We start from the raw sequence: 13,744 nt of genomic DNA on the forward strand, positions 1-13,744 counted from the left end.
GAGGAAGGAGACCCAGAGCCCAGAGGCTCAGAACAGGCAGCTGGTTAGCAGCAAGGGGAACCCAGGTCTCCTTGCACACTCACGCTTCTTCCCACCACACCCTGAATTCTCTTCTTGGCGCTAAGGTTGCCAGGTATGTAGGCACAGCCCAACAAGCCCCCAAATGGGAGTTTCTGTCTGGTGTTTAATGACATCACAGGCTTCTGGAATGGCTGCAGCCAGGGTCAGTGGGCCAATGGGAGGGGGACAAAGCCAGTGCAAATTCAGGGCATTGTGGCTGGAAGGAGGCCCATGGCCCAAGTACTAAAGAGCCTTCTCTTGCTTGGGAACAGTGGTTTCATGCTTTTCAATGGAGAAGGCTAGTCTTTTTTTTTTTTTTTTTTTTTTGGCTGTGCCGTGTGACGTACGGGATCTTAGTTCCCCAACCTGGGATTGAACCCTGGCCCCTGGCAGTGAAAGCGCAGAGTCCTAACCACTGCACCACTAGGGAATTCCCAGGATAGTTTTTCTAATAAATGGTACTAAACTGTTGGAAATCCACTTGCAAAATAATCAACTTCAACCCATAACTTGCCCTGTCAGGAGAAATTAACTCAAAATGAATCATAAGCCTAAATGTGAAATCCGACATCGTAACTCTTCCAGGAGAAAACAGAAGATAAAAATCTTTGCAACCTTTGGGTAGGCAAAAATTTCTTAGATAAGATACAAAAAGCATAAATTACAAAAGAAAAAGTTGATAAAATACAAAAGTGTGCACTTTAAAAGTTCATAAAGTGTAGAGCCACAGACTGGGAGAAAATATTTGTAAAACACGTATTGACAAACGCTTCTATCCAGAATATATAAAGAACTCCCAACTCAATAACCCAATATTTTAAATGGACAAAATGAAGAGCCTCTTTACCAAAGAAGAGATACAAATGACCGATAAACCTATGAAAAGATGTTCAGCATCCTTAGTCATTAGGGAAATGCAAGTTAAAACCACAGTGAGATGTGCTGAGAAGGATACAGAGCAACTGGAACTTTATACTATTGATGTTTTAGTGAGAATGCAGAATGGTACAACCATTTCTTATAAGGTTAAACATACACTTGGCATATGATCCAGCAGTTCTACCCCAAGGTGTTTATCCAAGAGAAATTAGAACATTTGTCCACAAAGATTTGTATCAACATTTATAGCACCTTTATTCATGATCACTAAAAACAGGAAAGCAACTCATGTTCAAACAGCTGGTGAATGTTGAAACAACTTGTGAATCATCAACACAATGGAATACTATTCAGCCATAAAAAGGAACAAACTACTGATACTGCAGCAACACCTCAAAAGCATTAAGCTAAGTGAGAGAAGCAAGACACAAGAGGTTGTGTCTGTTTGCTTCCATTTATATCACGTTCTGGAAAATGCAAAATTATAGGCAGAAATTAGACACTGATTGTCAGGTGCTGAGGTTGGAGGAGAGGACTGACTGACTGTAAAGAGGCACAAAGGAACTTTTGGGGATGATGGAAATATTTTATATCTTGTCTGTGATGATAGTTACCGGACTATATATGTTTCTCAAAATTCAAAGGACTGTACAACTAAAAGGAGTATATTTTACTATATGAGAATTATATCTCAATAAACTTGACTTCAGTAGAAAACAGTGGAGATTCTAGCCTACAATATATATTTACCAGCGGGAACTTTTCAGGTATTAATCCTCACCATAGCCCTATATGATCAATAGGTATTATTATTCTCATTCTACAGAAAGGAAGCTGAGACTTGGACTTGGAAAAGTTAAGTAATTTCTCAAGACCAGACAGATAATAGAAGGAGAGGTATGATGCAGAGCTATATAAAACATAAGAAGAAATTGTTTTTGAAATTAAGTTAAAAATATATTTCCCAAACTATCCCAACTTACTTCTGCCCTTAGAATTATTCAGAGAAAAGGAAAACTAAGAGAACTGGCAAGGATGGCTCATAAATTGGATAATCCATTTGCAAATAATTGAAGCTTGATCATTTAAGTCAATTCACAGTCATCCTATTGATACTGCATCTCCTGAATTAAACACTGTATTTCCTCACCCAAAACAATGCTGGGTCTTGAAAAATATCCACAAATCTAGAAAACATTTCATGAAAGAACTACTAAAATAAGTGAGGAAACTAATGGACTTTAATATACATTTAAACTTTTTTAAAATGAATACTCTTTCATTTTAGAAAATGGAGAAAGAATATTACTGAAAACCATAAAATCATAAAATACACATTGGGTTGGGTATGAATGGGCCAGAGAAATGTTTACCACACCCTGGTTGAAATACCCCTACTCCTTGAAGCTTGAATAAATAGTTTAGAAGTCGCTATTACTTCATGTTCTAAGATATAACCATGTACTACAGAATAGGTGATTCGGGCAAACCCAACTTGAATGTATAGCTCCCCACCTACTAGTTATGTGGCCCTCTGTTTCCTCACCTGAAAAATGGGAATAATCATACCTTCCTTGCATGGCTATCTTAAAGATGAGAGTTAATGAGCAGTTCTGGATATATTTTAAGAACTCAATAAATTGTAATTAGATTATCATTTTTAGTAACGGTAATTATTTTCTGCATTAGGTAGCGGTCTACTTAGGGAACTTATTACTTGATGTCGTTTGAAAATATGAGTGTAAGTGTTTACACATGGCTGTTTACGGAACTACGGATGTTTTAGTACCTTCTGACCTTTTAAGATTATTGCTGCTGGGAGCAACTCTCTTACTGAGTCATCTTTCAGAGCCAATATTATGCCTTATCTGAGCCTGGGGAAGAGAATGATCTGGCCCAGAATGACATTTCTTCTTATGAGTTTATGTGTTTTTATAAGTAACAGGTTCTGTGGCTTCGAATTCTTTAAATTTATTCTCAAACTTGCCAGCCTTTGTGAATCAAAAGTCAACAGCCTGCAATTCAGAGCAGACGACTTACATTTTTACGATTCACATTTGGAACTCCCGTTTGTTTTCATTCAGTCTTTGTGAGTTAACACATGTCTCCTCCCAGGAGACAAAGAGATTTTTGTTGACCTCAGTTTACCTTAGTTGCAGCTGCTCCAAAGGGGGACTGCCTATCCCTTGGAGGTGCACCCAGGATCCCCCAAACAGAATGAATCTGACCATCTCAAACCTACCCTCCACGTTTGGTGAAAATCTTCCCAGTTGTTTTCTTGTGATGCAGCAACAAAGAGTGTCAGAAACTTAATTTCATTTTCCTAGGTTTGGCCTAAACGCTTTTAAGTGATTTTCCCACACTAATCTAGAAGGCAAACCATGCTTAACTTCTTTTGAAAGACTGATGGCTTAATTTCACAACAATGATTGGGTCTTTCTCTTTACCATGAACATATTGTCTCTTACAGAGGATGAACATTGGTTTACGGGCATTCTTGGTCATAGCTGATAGCTTGCAGCAGAAAGATGGGGAACCTCCGATGCCAGTTACCGGAGCCGTTCTCCCTTCAGGAAACACACTGAGGGTGAAGAAGACATATCTGAGTAAAACACTAACTGAAGAGGAAGCCAAAATGATAGGTGGGTTTCAAAGATACGTTTGCACTGGGCCTTATTAAGCCTTTAAAATGACCAATAGACACTTACCCTTAGTGAGATATAGTTTTAAAATCTTCATAAAAGTAGCTGATGAGACATGTCAACATTAACTGTTCTGATTCATGCTGTGGTTTGTTTTACTGCCCTTTAAACTCTTTGGAACTTCCTGGTAAACATTTTGCCGTTTAAATGTTAGATTTTTATCTGTGGTCTTTTCAAACTTCTGAGATTGATAATTTGCAGTTTACAGTAAATTTCTAAGACATCTGTGTGCTTTGGTAGATAATCCTGTTTATAAAGCAAACATATAAATATATTCATTCATTTTTATAGTTCCTTTTCTTCTATTTTTTTTCAGTAAAATTAGTTTAATCTGTGTTTTAAACATGCCAAGTCCCATACATGCCAGGGTATATTGTGGGTTTAGCCTACATGAGATTATTTTCTTTTTAATTTAACTATCTTAACCCAAAGAGATGATCTTTTGCATTTGTTTCTCTTTTACCAAGTTCCTGAATTTAGAAACCTACTGCAAACTTGTTAAGTTAGTTTCTGGATTCCAAAGACCTAGAGGAAACATATGAGGAAACTTTTTCCTTTAAAATATTTATCTTTAGTTATGCAATGCTTAAATGAGTTCAAAAATATCAATACGAAATACATATTCTGTATACATTTTCTTCCACTGTATTAATGAGAGTGGTAAAAATAATATACCTGAGGTAAATTTTTCTTCATTTAAAAATTTATGATGTGAAATCATTTGTTGCCTTTACTAAAAAAACCCACACATATATTTCAGAGAATAATATAAAGTTATTAAAATTCTAACCCCGGATGAGAATTATCTTTTATTCACATAACCACTCATTATGCTGAATTTTTTTATACTAACCAGAAAACTAAAAATTCTAGTGTGGAACTTTCTGTTTCCTTGTTTATTTTTACTCTTCTGGAAAATATTTCCCTTTGAAGTATTAGAATTCCTCTGTGTTAAACTTAAATGATTCTTTCGGGAACACCCACTACATGTGGGTACTATGCTAAGGGTCCTGCAGGTAAGAGATTAAATTGGACTCTGCTCAGAGAATTCACTGACCCACAGAAGATCTTCAGTAAAAATATATCACAGAGGATGAACAAAACGGGATTTCACGCTTTGATAGATTTAGTCACAGATGTAACTGTCATGCGTATTTTTTAGGCATGTCATTATACTACTCTCAAGTACGAAAAGCTGTGGACAACATTTTAAGGCACCTTGATAAAGAAGTAGGAAGGTGTATGATGCTAACTAACGTCCAGATGTTAAACAAAGAACCCGAAGACATGATCACGTGAGTACAGCGAGGACTAAGTTTTCAATGAAGGATTAATGAACCAAAAGACACCAGCAGAGGTTCTTCCCCTTTATTTTGTTCTCATGTTATTAGAGTCCGAGTTCTAAGAAGTGTTAGGGATAGTAAAAACATCGTTTGATAATATTTGACTAACTGTAAAAATAAAGTCAAACCTGAGATTGATCTGTTTTGATAATATTTCAAGTATCATTAGGCCAGTAAGTTAGAAAATGGGCCCAAGACACTTTTACTGGTCCACATTTTCAGAAGTAATGTTTTGCTCTCAGGCCCACGTGATACAGCGTCATCACCAGTTTAGAGACGTTCCATCTTTATGAATCTCAAGTTTACTTGTTTCTAGTGAGCGTTCCTGAACAGTGAGAGTTAAAGCTGCTTAATATTCTCTATGTAACTGTGTCATAGAAATACTGGATTTTCAGAATGCATTTGTAGCTTAGAATGTAGAAATCAGATGTTCTTAGCCAAAATCCAAGATCTAGATTTGTAATTAGAGCTCCTCATTAGAAACTCACACAATTTGATTTTGCTGCTTGTGATCAATTATGGCAGGAACGCAGGTTAGCTTATGACTGTTTTAAGACAGTTTGGACTTCGTTGTTGAACTATGAATTAAATGATACTTGGCACCTGTGGCATACATTTCTAAACATACAATTAGGAAAATTTTCTTTGTCACTCAGTGTGTCCAATTCCAAATATCACAGTTAGTTGGAACGTTGTTACCTATATAGGGAAGTTCATATCATGGGTGTATATTTTTACTACAATAGTAGTATGTCAAAAACAAACTACAGTGAGACAAAACATGATGAAAAGTTAAAAATACAGAATTATTTTAAGTACATATTTAGCAGTATGGCAAGTTAAAATGAAAGCCTCCTCCACAGAGCTCCACTTGAAATCTGCATCCATTCCTTGGTTCAGGGTGATTTCTTTCAGACCTTTCCCAATGTCAGCCCAAATACATATATACATTTTCTTTTTTTTACAAAAATGGAGTTATACAATGTATATTATCCTGCAGCTTGCCAGTCACTTCATTTAAATGATATGGAGAGCATGTAGCTTTAGATTTTTCAACCAAAATGATAGCAGAATTGAAATTGACCAAAGTTAATGACATTAACTATCTTGTCTACAGATCTGGTCCTTACCTAACAAATTACCAGGTTGTCCATAACCTTTAACCTCCTTACTGCATACTCTCTGAACATATTAAAGCAGTTTTCAGTTTACACTGTAGAAAATGTAAGAAATGCTTTGAAAACTGCTGCCATAGGGCTTCCCTGGTGGCGCAGTGGTTGAGAGTCCGCCTGCCGATGCAGGGGACGCGGGTTCGTGTCCCGGTCCAGGAAGATCCCACGTGCTGCGGAGCGGCTGGGCCCGTGAGCCATGGCCACTGAGTCTGCGCGTCCGGAGCCTATGCTCCGCAATGGGAGAGGCCACAGCAGTGAGAGGCCCGCGTACTGCAAAAAAAAAAAAAAAAAATACTGCTGCCATATTGTTGTTTCCTCTAAAATAGTAAGGAAATGAAAGGCCTTCAAAGGAAAACTATGTTTATAATCTAGAGATCATAAGACAGGGTCAGGACCAAAACAAGACATTCAAAACCATAAAAGGTACAGGTTTAAATGTAAATGTTAACATTTCATTTGTATTTTCACAATACCTTAAACTTTTTCTAAGGTGATTCTTTACTTTCTTTTATTCAACTGTCTTAAGATGCCCCGCCCCCCCAAATAGGGCTAGAAATAGTTTTCATGCTAGACTTTGAAGCAGATCCCTGAGTGGAAAATGGCTCATGGCTACATTTCTTAAAAACAAAGAGATAGGGAGATCTTCAAGATGGCAGAGGAATAAGACGTGGGGATCACCTTCCTCCCCACAAATACATCAGAAATACATCTACATGGTGAACAACTCCTACAGAACACCTACTGAATGCTGGCAGAAGACCTCAGACCTCCCAAAAGGCAAGAAACTCCCCACGTACTGGGTAGAGCAAAAGAAAAAGGAAAAAACAGAGACAAAAGAATAGGGACAGGACCTGCACTGTGGGAGAGAGCTGCGAAGGAAGAAAGGTTTCCACACACTAGGAAGCCCCTTCACGGGCAGAGGCTGCAGGTGGCAGAGGGGGGAAGCTTCGGAGCCACGGAGGAGAGCGCAGCCACAGGGGTGCGGGGGGCAAAGTGGAGACATTCCCGCACAGAGGATCGGTGCCGACCGGCACTCACCAACCCGAGAGGCTTGTCTGCTCACTCGATGGGGCGGGCGGGGGCTGGGAGCTGAGGTTCAGCCTTCAGAGATCAGACCCCAGGGAGAGGACTGGGGTTGGCGGCGTGAACACAGCCTGAAGGGGGCTAGTGAAACACAGCTAATCGGGAGGGAGTCCGGGAAAAAGTCCGGACCTGCCTAAGAGGCAAGAGACCATTGTTTCGGGGTGCATGAGGAGAGGGGATTCAGAGCACCACCTAAATGAGCTCCAGAGATGGGCGCAAGCTGCAGCTATCAGCGCAGACCCCCGAGACAGGCATGAGATGCTAAGGCTGCTGCTGCAGCCACCAAGAATCAGTATGTGCAAGCACAGGTCACTATCCACACCTCCCCTCCCGGGAGCCTATGCAGCCCGCCACTGCCAGGATCCCGTGATCCAGGGACAACTTACCTAGGAGAACACATGGTGCCTCAAGCTGGTGCAACATCACACCGGCCTTGTCGCTGCGGGCTCACCCCGCATTCCGTACCCCTCCCTCCCCCAAGCCTGAGTGAGCCAGAGCCCCTGAATCAGCTGCTTCTTTAACCCCGTCCAGTCTGGGCAGGAAACAGATGCCCTCAGGTGACCTACGCGCAGAGAGGGGGCCAAATCCAAAGCTGAACCCCAGGAGCTGTGCGAAAAAAGAAGTGAAAGGGAAATCTCTCCCAGCAGCCTCAGGAGCAGTGGATTAAATCTCCACAATCAACTTGATGTACCCTGCATCTCTGGAATACCTGACTAGACAACGAATTATCCCAAAATTGAGGTGGTGGACTTTTGGAGCAACTGTAGACTTGGGGTTTGCTTTCTGCATCTAATTTGTTTCTGGTTTTATGTTTATCTTACTTTAATATTTAGTTTATTATCATTGGTAGATTTGTTTATTGATTTGGTTGCACTCTTCCTTTTTTTTTAATATATAGATATGTATATTTTTTTCCTTGTTCTCTTTCTGTGAGTGTGTATGTATATGCTTCTTTGTGTGATTTTGTCTGTATAGCTTTCCTTTTACCATTTGTCCTAGGGTTCTGTCTGTCTGGTTGGTTTTTTTTAGTACAGTTTTTAGTGCTTGTTATCATTGGTGGATTTGTTTTTTGGTTTGGTTGCTCTATTCTTTCTTTCTTTTTTTATGACTTTTTAACGTTTTCATGTTTAACAATTATTTTTTATTTTAATTTATTTTATTTTTTTCTTTCTTTTTTTCTTTTCTCCCTTTTCTTCTGAGCCGTGTGGCTGACAGGGTCTCAGTGCTCCAGCAGGGTATCAGGCCTGTGCCTCAGAGGTGGGAGAGGCGAGTTCAGGACATTGGTCCACCAGAGACCTCCTGGCTCCACGTAACATCAAAGAGCAAATGCTCTCCCAGAGATTTCTATCTCAATGATAAGACCTAGCTCCACTCAACGACCAGCAAGCTACAGTGCTGGACACCCTATGCCAAACAACTAGCAAGACAGGAACCAACCCCACCCATTAGCAGAGAGGCTGCCTAAAATCATAATAAGGTCACAGACACCCCAAAACACACCACTGGATACGGTCCTGCCCACAAGAAAGACAAGATCCAGCCTCATCCACCAGAACAGAGGCACCAGTCCCCTCCACCAGGAAGCCTACACAACCCACTGAACCAGCATTACCCACTGGGGGCAGACATCAAAAACGTCGGGAACTACAAACCTGCAGCCTGCGAAAAGGAGACCCCAAACACAGTAAGTGAAGCAAAATGAGAAGACAGAGAAACACATAGCAGATGAAGGAGCAAGGTAAAAACCCACCAGACCAAACAAATGAAGAGGAAGTCAGCAGTCTACCTGGAAAAGAATTCAGAGTAATGATAGTAGTGATCCAAAATCTTGGAAATAGAATGGAGAAAACAAAAGAAACGTTTAACAAGGACCTAGAAGACCTAAAGAGCAAACAAACAATGATGAACAACACAATAAATGAAATTTAAAATTCTCTAGAATGAATCAATAGCAGAATAACTGAGGCAGAAGAACAAATAAGTGACCTGGAAGATAAAATAGTGGAAATAACTACTGCAGAGCAGAATAAAGACAAAAGAATGAAAAGAATCGAGAACAGTCTTTGAGACCTCTGGGAAAAAATTAAATGCACCAACATTCGAGTTATAGGGGTCCCAGAAGAAGAAGATGAAAAGAAAGGGACTGAGAAAATATTTGAAGAAATTAGAGTTGAAAACTTCCCTAATATGGGAAAGGAAATAGTCTATCAAGTCCAGGAAATGAAGAGAGTCCCATATAGGATAAATCCAAGGAGAAACACGCCAAGACAAATACTAATCAAACTATCAAAAATTAAGTGCAAAGAAAAAATATTAAAAGCAGCAAGAGAAAAACAACAAATAACATATAAGGGAATCCCCATAAGGTTAACAGCTGATCTTTCAGCAGAAACTCTGCAAGCCAGAAGGCAGTGGCAGGACATATTTGAAGTGAGGAAAAGGAAAAAGCTGAAAAAATTTTCAGATTTCAGAAAAATCTGAAAATCTCAGTCAAATACGATGGAGAAATTAAAACCTTTACAGACAAGCAAAAGCTAAGAGAGTTCAGCGCCACCAAACCAGCTTTACAACAAATGCTGAAGCACCTTCTCTAGGCAGGAAACACAAGAGAAGGAAAAGACCTATTATAATAATAAATAATAAAGAATAATAATAAGCCCAAAACAGTTAAGAAAATGGTAATAGGCACATACATATCAATAAATACCTTAAACGTGAATGGATTAAATGCTCCAGCCAAAAGACATAGACTGGCTGAATGGAAACAAAAACAAGACCTGTATATATACTGTCTACAAACACCCACTTCAGACCTAGGGACACGTACAAACTGAAAGTGAGGTGATGGAAAAAGATATTCCATGCAAATGGAAGTCAGAAGAAAGCTAGAGTAGCAATTTTCATATCAGACAAAATAGACTTTAAAATAAAGACTAGTGCAAGAGACACAGAAGGACACTACATAATGATCAAGGGACCAATCCAAGAAGAAGATATAACAATTGTAAATATTTATGAACCCAACATAGGAGCACCTCGATACATAAGGCAGATGCTAACAGCCATAAAAAGGGAAATCAACAGTAACACAATCATAATAGTGGACTTTAACACCCCACTTTCACCAATGTACAGATCACCCAAACTGAAAATAAATAAGGAAACACAAGCTTTAAATGATGCACTAAACAAGATGGACTTAATTGATATTTATAGGACATTCCATCCAAAAAAACAACAGAATACACTTTCTTCACAAGTGCTAATGGAACATTCTCCAGCATAGATCATATCTTGGGTCACAAATCAAACTTTGTTAAATTTCAGAAAATGGAAACCATATCAAATATCTTTTCTGACCACAATGCTATGAGACTAGATATCAATTACAGGAAAAAAATCTGTAAAAAATAAAAACACATGGAGCCTAAACAGTACACTACTAAATAACCAAGAGATCACTGAGGAAATCAAAGAGGAAATCATAACATACCTAGAAACAAATGACAATGAAAACACAATGACCCAAAACCTATGGGATGCAGCAAAAGCAGTTCTAAGAGGAAGCTTTATAGCAATACAATCCTACGTCAAGAAACAAGAAACATCTCAAATAAACAACCTAACCTTACACATAAAGCAATTAGAGAAAGAACAGAAAAACCCCAAAGTTAACAGAAGGAAAGAAATCATAAAGATCAGATCAGAAGTAAATGAAAAAGAAATGAAGGAAAGGATAGCAAAGATCAGTAAAACTAAAAGCTGGTTCTTTGAGAAGATAAACAAAACTGATGAACCATTAGCCAGACTCATCAAGAAAAAAAGGGAGAAGACTCAAATCAATAGAATTAGAAATGGAAAAGGAGAAGTAACAACTGACACTGCAGAAATACAAAGGATTATGGGAGATTACTACAAGCAACTATGTGCCAATGAAACAGACAATCTGGATGAAATGGACAAATTCTTAGAAAAGCACGACCTTCTGAGACTGAACCAGGAAGAAATACAAAATATGAACATACCAATCACAAGCACTGAAATTGAAACTGTGATTTAAAATCTTCCAACAAACAAAAGCCCAGGACCAGATGGCTTCACAGGCAAATTCTATCAAACATTTACTGAACAACTAATACCTATCCCTCTCAAACTCTTCCAAAATATAGCAGAGGGGGGAACACTCCCAAACTAATTCTATGAGGCCACCATCACCATGATACCAAAAACACACAAAGATGTCATAAAGAAAGAAAACTACAGGCCAATATCACTGATAAACATAGATGTAAAAATCCTTAACAAAATACTAGCAGAGAATCCATCAGCACATTAAAAGGATCATACACCATGATCAAGTGGGGTTTTTCCCAGGAATGCAAGGATTCTTCAATATATAAATATCAATCAATGTAATACACCAGAGTAACAAATTAAAGGATAAAAACCATATGATCATCTCAATAGGTGAAGAAAAAGCTTTCGACAAAATTCAACACCCATTTATGATAAAACCCCTCCAGAAAGTAGGCATAGAGGGAACTTACCTCAACATAATAAAGGCCATATATGACAAACCTACAGCCAACATCGTTCTCAGTGGTGCAAAACTGAACCCATTTCCACTAAGATCAGGAACAAGACAAGGTTGCCAACTCTCAACACTATTCAACATAGTTTTGGAAGTTTTAGCCACAGCACTCAGAGAAGAAAAAGAAATAAAAGGAATCCAGATCAGAAAAGAAGAGTAAAACTGTCACTGTTTGCAGATGACATGATACTATACATAGAGAATCCTAATGATGCCACCAGAAAACTACTAGAGCTAATCAATGAATCCGGTAAAGTTGCAGGGTACAAAATTAATGCACAGAAATCTCTTGCGTTCCTATACACTAATGATGAAAAATCTGAAAGAGAAATTAAGGAAACACTCCCATTTACCATTGCAACAAAAAGAATAAAATACCTAGGAATAAACCTACTTAAGGAGACAAAAGACCTGCATGCAGAAAACTATAAGACACTGATGAAAGAAATTAAAGATGATAGAAACAGATAGAGAGATATACCATGTTCTTGGATAGGAAGAATCAACATTCTGAAAATGCCTGTAATACCCAAAGCAGTCTACACATTCATTGCAATCCCTATCAAACTACCAATGGCATTTTTCACAGGAGTAGAGCAAAAAATTTCACAATTTGTATGGAAACACAAAAGACCCCAAATAGCCAAACTGATCTTGAGAAAGAAAAATGGAGCTGGAGGAATCAGGCTCCTGGACTTCAGACTATACTACAAAGCTACAGTAATCAAGACAGTATGGTACTGGCACAAAAACAGAAATATAGATCAATGGAAAAGGATAGAAAGCCCAGCGATAAACCCACGCACATATGGTCACCTTATTTTTGATAAAGGAGGCAAGAACATACAAGGGAGAAAAGACAGCCTCTTCAATAAGTGGTACTAGGAAAACTAGACAGCTACACGTAAAAGAGTGAAATTAGAACACTTCCTAACACCATATACAAAAATAAAATCAATTGAAGACCTAAATGTAAGGCCAGACACTATAAAAACTCTTAGAGGAAAACATAGGCAGAACACTCTATAACATAAATCACAGCAAGATCCTTTTTGACCCACGTCCTAGAGAAATGGAAATAAAAATTAAAAAATGGGACCTAATGAAAGTTAAAAGCTTTTGCACAGCAAAGGAAACCGTAAACAAGACCAATAGACAACCCTCAGAATGGGAGAAAATATTTGCAAATGAAGCAACTGACAAAGGATTAATATTCAAACTTTACAAGCAGCTCAGGCAGCTCAATATCAAAAAAACAAAGAAACCCAATCCAAAAATGGGCAGAGGGCTTCCCTGGTGGCGCAGTGGTTGAGAGTCCGCCTGCCGATGCGGGGGATGCGGGTTCGTGCCCCAGTCCGGGAGGATCCCACATGCCATGGAGCGGCTGGGCCTGTGAGCCATGGCTGCTGAGCCTGCGCGTCCAGAGCCTGTGCTCCGCAACGGGAGAGGCCACAGCAGTGAGAGGCCCGCGTACCACAAAAAAAAAAAAAAAAAATGGGCAGAAGACCTAAACAGACATTTCTCCAAAGAAGATATACAGATTGCCAAGAAATACATGAAAAGGATGCTCAGCATCACTAATCATTAGAGAAATGCAATTCAAAACTACAATGAGGTATCACCTCACACCAGTCAGAATGGCCATCATCAAAAAATCTACAAAGAGTAAATGCTGGAGAAGGTGTGGAGAAAAGGGAACCCTCTTGCACTGTTGGTGGGAATGTAAATTGATACAGCCACTATGGAGAACATTATGGAGGTTCCTTAAAAAACTAAAAATAGAACTACCATATGACCCAGCGGTCCCACTATTGGGCATGTATCCAGAGAAAACCATAATTCAAAAAGAGTCATGTACCATAGTGTTCATTGCAGCTCTATTTACAATAACCAGGACATGGAAGCAATCTAAGT

The 13,744-nt window shown here is 38.9% G+C and overlaps 1 protein-coding gene across 2 annotated transcripts in view; it reads left to right on the forward strand.

The window, feature by feature from the left end:
* FRY (FRY microtubule binding protein) overlaps positions 1 to 13,744 on the forward strand; it is a 251,865-nt gene that overhangs the window by 113,870 nt on the left and 124,251 nt on the right. For both annotated transcript variants that reach the window (XM_065896299.1, XM_065896300.1), the window contains exons 15-16: positions 3,410 to 3,581; positions 4,804 to 4,936. In XM_065896299.1, coding sequence (XP_065752371.1) covers positions 3,410 to 3,581; positions 4,804 to 4,936 — 305 coding nt within the window. The remainder of the gene's footprint in view (positions 1 to 3,409; positions 3,582 to 4,803; positions 4,937 to 13,744) is intronic.

Source organism: Phocoena phocoena, chromosome 18 (assembly GCF_963924675.1).
Source record: "Phocoena phocoena chromosome 18, mPhoPho1.1, whole genome shotgun sequence".
Classification (NCBI taxonomy): Eukaryota; Metazoa; Chordata; class Mammalia; order Artiodactyla; family Phocoenidae; genus Phocoena; species Phocoena phocoena.